General features: G+C 36.5%; 1 protein-coding gene across 1 annotated transcript; it reads left to right on the top strand.

Moving 5' to 3' along the window:
* The first annotated feature begins 2,319 nt into the window (after positions 1–2,319).
* Positions 2,320–5,266, top strand: LOC129421465 (galanin receptor 2a). The gene is made up of 2 exons (XM_055177050.2): positions 2,320–3,018; positions 3,828–5,266. Exons 1-2 carry the CDS (start codon positions 2,672–2,674, stop codon positions 4,567–4,569), a joined length of 1,089 nt encoding a protein of 362 aa, XP_055033025.2. The 5' UTR covers positions 2,320–2,671; the 3' UTR covers positions 4,570–5,266.
* The last annotated feature ends 2,100 nt before the right edge of the window (positions 5,267–7,366 follow it).

The following is a 7,366-nucleotide window of genomic DNA, read 5'->3' on the forward strand; positions in this document are numbered from 1 at the left end:
TTTGGACACTGCTGCTCTAGTCTAGTGGAACATTTCATTATCTTTTGGGAGAGTGCTGCCCTCTAGTGGTACATTCATGTGTTTACCTGCTTATGCATTTATAATTGGGGTCAAGGTCAAAACTGCCAAATCTGATGTTACTAAGGAATAATCACATTTTATGGCTTGGCTCTTTAATATCACATTGTAAGTCATTCACATTTCATAGTTAGTTGATGCTTGTAATCAGGGTACTCTCCTATATGCAAAAGAATAAATGCATTAAAATATATATGGAAAAACTGCTGGGTTAAATTAACCTAAAAATGACCCTGCCATATAAGCAACCCATTGTGGAAAACTAATGGACAAATGGCACAGCTCATTTTATTTCTCCTGGATATCCAGCAGTATAAAAAGCAATGGTTAAACTTAGAAATGAGTGTGTGTAGAGGTGGAAAAACGTGACTCTTGATGGTGGGGTGCCGACTGATGTCTGGCTGAATGGGGTCCTGCTGAGGGAATTGGGTCTGGCTTAACAGGATAACCAGTGGGGTTTTGGTTCAGGCTGCAGAAGGAATTCAGCGCAATAATTAAGTTGCATTATTGTTTCTGCTCCTATCCACAACATCCAAATACAGAAGAATGTTTTTGTGACCCTGGATGACAAAACCAGTCATAAGGGTCAATTTTATGTATACATCACATGAAACTGAATAAATAAGTTTTTCATTGATGTATGTTTTTTTAGAATATGACATTATTTGAAAATCTGGAATCTGAGGGTGCAAAAAAATTTAAATATTGAAAAAATCGCATTTAAAGTTCCAGTCCAAATGAAGTCCGTAGCGACTGCATCCACTCACCTGTGGTCCAGGGTCACACGCACACACACACACAGCTGCAGTTTTCTGCTATTGCTCAAGTAAAGGGGGATTTTACCCTAAAAACTTGACACATCAGTTTACATTTTAATACAGTTTTTAATATACATATTTTCTGGATGTAAAGAGACTGAGAAACAATTATATATGATCACTATAACATTGCAAAAACAACAAATCTAATTCTGGCATGGTGGCCTAAGACTTTTGCACAGTACTGTATATATACAGTACAGTACACTAATACATTAAAGCCATCTAAAGTCTTATTACATTAATGAGCATTCACAGTTGAGATGTACGCCCCAACATTAAATTGCACATTAAATTAATTATAAAGTTGTTAAAATGCTAAAAACAAAGTTGTGACTGCTGAGTTAGTGCTATATGCTAATAAATTCTATATGCTAGCATTGTTGTTCTACTATTGACTTTACAGTTACGTTTTGCAGCTCCATACTGAAAAAAAAAAACTTTTTCATCAAAATCTGTTTTTTTTTCCTGATACGGGCTCAAACATATAAGGTCTGTTTACTAATGTGAGCTGCATGAGCCTCAGAGCAGAGCCAATCAGAGCAGAGCTCAACATTATTATTCATGACCCTTCCAAATAGGGCAAAAACAGACGATTTCATTTAAAGGACAAATTGTAAATGGACATATAAAAACGTTTCTGGATCATTTTTCCGCTTAATACAATTACATTCCTTTTTTGTAAATATCAAAGAAAAATTTAACATATTATTTCAATGCATTCTTTGGCACCTTTAATGCTCCTAATAGTAAAATTAGCCCTGGATTTCTCAGACAGTGTCATGTCATGTAAACATAAAATGATACCACAAGTAGGCTATAAACATTGTATGGTAAGGTACAGTATGGTATACCTAGCTGTTTTTAGCTCACTATGAACTTGTTCATGCTAGAAAAAAAGTTTAGTTTATTTCCTCTAGAGGGCGATCGAGGAACTTTATATATAATAATAAAATAAGGTAAAAACATGAAGTTCAGATCAATACCTGTTGTAGGTCTGAAAATGATGAAAATAAATATTAGTTAGCCTATAAAAATAATATTAGTGCTTAAATATATTGTGGCTAAAACGAGGCTTTTACTGATAGTCTATATGAAAGTTATTGATCAGTTCATACTCCAGCTCATAATCATAAATTATGGACGTTAACATAACAGCGAAAAATATATATAAAAATTACTTTACGTTTTTATACTGCACATCTAATTTCTTTTCCTGTAGCTTCTTCTGTGCCAAACTTTGATGTATTTATTTAACGGAATTGTACATAAACTTAAGACTACTAAAAAAGCACTAAAAGACCATTTCAGTATGATTATACTTAAATATGTTTGTATACTTACTGCAATGTACGCTAAAGTGTTTGTTAACTGATTATATTTTATATGATATTTAACTTTTTTATTGTATTTTAGTTATTTTATATTATATCATTTATTATTATATTTCATTTAATAAATGTATGTCTTGTATGTAATAAATATTTCTCTTATTTTATATAAATATAAGAAAGTGATCGAGTATGAATATATATGCGTATTCACTTGAGATTTAGGGGAGGAGGATGCTGTTCGGTTACTATAAGATGTTCAGCACATCCCTCCTCATCTATACGAGCATAAAAACCATCCAGACAGTCAATGCTTTTCTTTCTCCACGAGTTTACTGAGGATTTATAAATCGTGACGTAAAAAAACGAAGTTTGATTTCTTTACGCGTGCCCATATGGATTTTACGCAGTGCTGAACATTTCGGCTGTCCGAAAGTGGCCAAGATGACCTCATCTCATCAAATGCATTTCTCCACCAACTGGAAAGTTGAGTCGGTGATAATATCTGTGATTTTCTCGCTTATTTTCTTGGTGGGCACCGTGGGAAACTGCCTCGTGCTCGCCGTTCTCATTCGTAACGGGCAGATGAACACAAAGACAACCAATCTGTTCATCTTGAACCTCGGCTTGGCGGACCTCTGCTTCATCGTCTTCTGCGTGCCTCTCCAAGCAACTATCTACACCATGGATGAATGGGTCTTTGGACCCTTCGTGTGCAAAGCTATGCACTTTATCATCTACCTGACCATGTATGCGAGTATATTCACGCTGGCGGCTGTGTCTCTGGACAGGTGCGTATCCATCCCTTTGCGCACCGCTTGCGCTTTTCTTTACAAATCAGTGATTCAAGCAAAAGTCATTTAAGGGCTGCTAAAGGCTAATTTACTTGAAAAGCATATACAAATGTAAAGAATAGAAAAGCAGGACATTTTATACAGGTCATACAGATACATTAGGTAGCCTACCTGAGGTACTAATATGACATCTTTAGGTGCAAAGGCATACTTTTTTGAAAGGGTACCACCCCAATGACAGCTAGGAAACATTATTAATATATATTTTTTACTTTATTCTGGCAATGTGCAATATTTTTGGCTTATTCACTGAAAAAAATGATTCATTCAATTTACTAATTTTTTTAAGGTAAGTGGTTTGCAATCAATTTATTTAAGCTATATTTAAACAAAAACAATAAGTAAAATAAATAAAAAACTTTCTTTCAAATGTAGCTTAAATAAATTGATTGCGACCACTTACCTTAAAAAATTGAGTAAATTGAATGAATATTTTTTTCAGTGTATTTAAATAATAATACTGTACATAATAATAATAAGTGTACAGTTTAATAGTTCTTTTGAAATCATTATTACAAATTTGCCTACAAATATAGCTTTCTACAATAGATGCTTTGTGCATTACCCAAATATATTTTTAATCCAGTCTTAGTCTTTCTTTTAAAAATAAAGGGGTAGACTCATAAGAGACCAATTTACAACAATCAATACAATACATTACATGCAGACTGGTATACCTGGTCAATATTGAGACTACAGATTGATTACATTACTACATTTTAATTCTTATGCCCTTTTCTCTAAAGATATCTGGCCATCCGCTACCCGCTGCGTTCAAGAGAGATGAGAACCCCTCGTAACGCTCTGACCTCCATCAGCCTGGTTTGGGCTTTATCTCTCTTCTTTTCCAGCCCTTACCTCAGCTACTACCAACAGATGGATCTCGATGGAGCCACCCTTTGCATCCCAGCCTGGAACATCCAACATCATAGAGCCATGGACGTCTGCACCTTCGTATTCGGTTACCTGATCCCAGTTCTCATCCTCGGCATCACCTACGCCCGCACCATCCGTTATCTGTGGACATCTGTGGACCCCATGCAGAACCTGTCGGAATCCCGCAAGGCCAAACGCAAGGTGACCAAGATGATTATTATCGTAGCTGTGCTCTTCTGTTTATGTTGGCTGCCACACCACCTGGTCATCTTGTGCATGTGGTTCGGCTATTTCCCGCTCAACCACACCACCTACGTCCTCCGGATTCTCTCTCACCTGGTGGCTTACACCAACTCCTGCCTCAACCCCATTGTCTACGCCCTGGTATCTAAACACTTCCGAAAGGGCTTCAGGAAAGTGTTTTGCTGCGCTTTCCATAATCGGGCCGCAAACCGAGTTCACGCCGTGCAGCCGGCGCAGACGGTGAGCCTAGTGGACGCGGCCTCCAGCGAAGGCTTCAACCAGAGCGAAGGATCATCCCGGGGTCGACTGTGGAGCAGAAGCGGGAGGAAAATGATGACGAGCGCTTTCATGACATTTAATGTGACATAATCATTTACATTCTTTCACCCATTTTATAAAGTGTGGAATTGAGGCTTTTAAAAGCATTGTGCTGTGCTTATGTAAGAAACTTTGTGACATAGGACGAGGTTGTTATATAAAGAGGAAGCTGGGATATTTGCGTTCGTGATGAAGACAGTGAATGATGTTTGAAACGGTCTCTCGTGTCTGTGTTTTGTCAGTTCTGACAGCTTTCCTCACCATGCTTGTGACTGTGCAGGCCGCTGTGCCACATGGTCCATTTACTGAAGGTGCTCTGGGGTTTATTATCGGCTGATGTTTCTGGCATCAAATTGTTTTGACGTTAAACATTTTATCTTGCAAATCTTTCAGTTAATGAAGAACTAAATTTATCAAAGAAATAGTTCACCCCAAAATAAAAATCTGCCCATCGTAGGTGTATTGGAGTTCAAATAAGGCAATTCCTGGCTCTTTGCAGAAAAAACTCGAAAGGTTGTTTTTTAAAAATTGTTTTTTCATTGCTAAAAAAACAATTATTTTGTGTATTTAGTATAATACAATGTGTTTGTGTGGTTTATGGTTAAAAAACAAATTATTTTCCACATACCGTACATGTTTGTAGCTCCAGATTTCACTATGTTTCTGAAATGCACGGATTTGAAAAGCTCTGTGTCCCTGACACAAAAAAAGCCAGAAATGAAGCTGCTTACCATGTTTGAAAGATTCGCGCACACTTTCAGGTTCTGAGACAAATTATGAAGTAAACTGTTGACTACAATCCGTGTGTTTGTTGTAGTCCAAGAAAAGAGATTAATGTTGGAGACAATAACATGTGTCATTGTTTACTTTGGGGTTTGTACCTTTGCATATTGTTAACATGTACTAATACCAGACTGATCTCACGAGAAATCATACATATTTTGCGAGTTGGCTAATGCAGATCAGTTCATACGAAGTTAATCGTGCAAAATCGTACGATTCTCATGAAAAAATAACAACGAAACCGAACCCCTAACACCGCACCTAACCCCAACGTCATCAATCATACCAAAACTTACGAATTCTCTTCAGATAGCGTTGGCTAATACACACCTATACACACCAAAGGAAATGTAAAATCATGAATCGGACCACTGGTGCTCTTTAAAAACTGTAAAAACCCTTTCGAAAAGTAAAGCTTTGCACCTAAAGAGTTTATATTAGTACATCAGAGGTACATTCCAAATGTATATATATATGTGTGTGTGTGTACCTAATGGTATACATACTGTATAAGGATCTTTTTAAAGAGCACGGCCCCAGAGACAGGTGACAAAAAGGTTAATTTTGCTTGCATTGTTAAAGACTTGTCTCGCATTTGCATCTTCAGAAATTATATTTCTGTTAAGTATATGTTTAACAAATTCAGGAAATGTGTTGTAAGGGGGCTCTCTTGCAATTATAAGAAACACGTTTTTAAACCTATTAACAAACCTCATGAATAAATAAACAATTCTATACAAATTCTATAGCAATGAAATAGAAAAGGTGTTATGTGTGTCTTAATTGTTATTTTTATATCACGTTTTCTATGCAACGGGACGCATAAGCATCTTCCTCACGTACAACCACTTATTTTTTCTTTACTGGCTATTTGCCAGCTGGTTGGTTTTAGTAGCCTCAGTCTCATCTGTTGCTTAGATGGATTGTGGGTAATATGTCCTCACCACTGATTTGCTACATCAGTGGAAAAAGCCTGGGGTTGCAGCTTCATTTAACATCTGACGTTAGTATATATTGCACATCACTATTTAATGAGTGTCATGCTATTTTGCACTTCCCCATGAAGCTCCCGATTTGCTGAAAGATCAACTTCGTAAGTGAAGATCAATTTACTTCTGTTACAATAACAGGTCAAATTTGACCTTTAAACATGTTAATTTTAGTAGTGTCATGTAAATCACTTACAGTAAGTGTGTCAAAAAACTCCAAGATGACTTTGGCACCGATCTCAGATTTTCAAGAGGCACTCTGATTGGTATACAGAGGACATCTGCAGAGCGGCAAAAGCAATCTGATCCTCGATTGATGATGCATCACTATTATTCCTCCCATGTGTCCTATTGACAGAGGTCACCGGTTCAGCTTTTCATCAAGACATTAATCTGAGCTCTTGAGCCTTATATACACTTGAATGTTAAAGGGATAGTTCACTATGAAAAAATACACCTTTTTGCCATCATGTAACACAGTTACATTTGTGTCGTTCATCTATACATGCATTTCTTTGTTTTGTGGCGCACAAAAGAAGATAAGAAATGTCTCAGTGGTTTTGTGTCCATACAATGAAGATAACGGGGGTCAGTGTTGTTTGGTTACCAGCATTCTTCAAAAATGATTGTTTGTGTCTTGAAGAAGAAAGCAGGACATACAGGTTCAGAATGACATGAAGGTGAGTAAATGATTAAATAATATAATTTCTTGGTAAACTATCAATTTAATAAAGAGTCAGAGAGAGAGAGAGAGAGAGAGAGAGAGAGAGAGAAAGTTTCCTTTACAATAGAAGGTGTTTACATATATATTAAAGGTGATCATTACTATCAATGTCAATAAAAAGTCACTTTCATTTCTGATTGTCACACAGCCCAATAAACAGGTTGCTATGGAGAATAAGCAGCAGGAGGGTGTTGGGGGTAGAAAGGTGTTGAATTCCTAATTGAAGTGAGATAAAAATAAAAGGTGCTATACAATTTTTTTCTGAAAGCTAGTTGCGATTTGGGATAAGGCTGGAAGAAACATATATTGGATGGCACAATGTAAAATCTCATCTGTTCACTATAATACATTT

The sequence above is a fragment of the Misgurnus anguillicaudatus genome, chromosome 4 (genome assembly GCF_027580225.2).
Source record: "Misgurnus anguillicaudatus chromosome 4, ASM2758022v2, whole genome shotgun sequence".
NCBI lineage: Eukaryota > Metazoa > Chordata > Actinopteri > Cypriniformes > Cobitidae > Misgurnus > Misgurnus anguillicaudatus.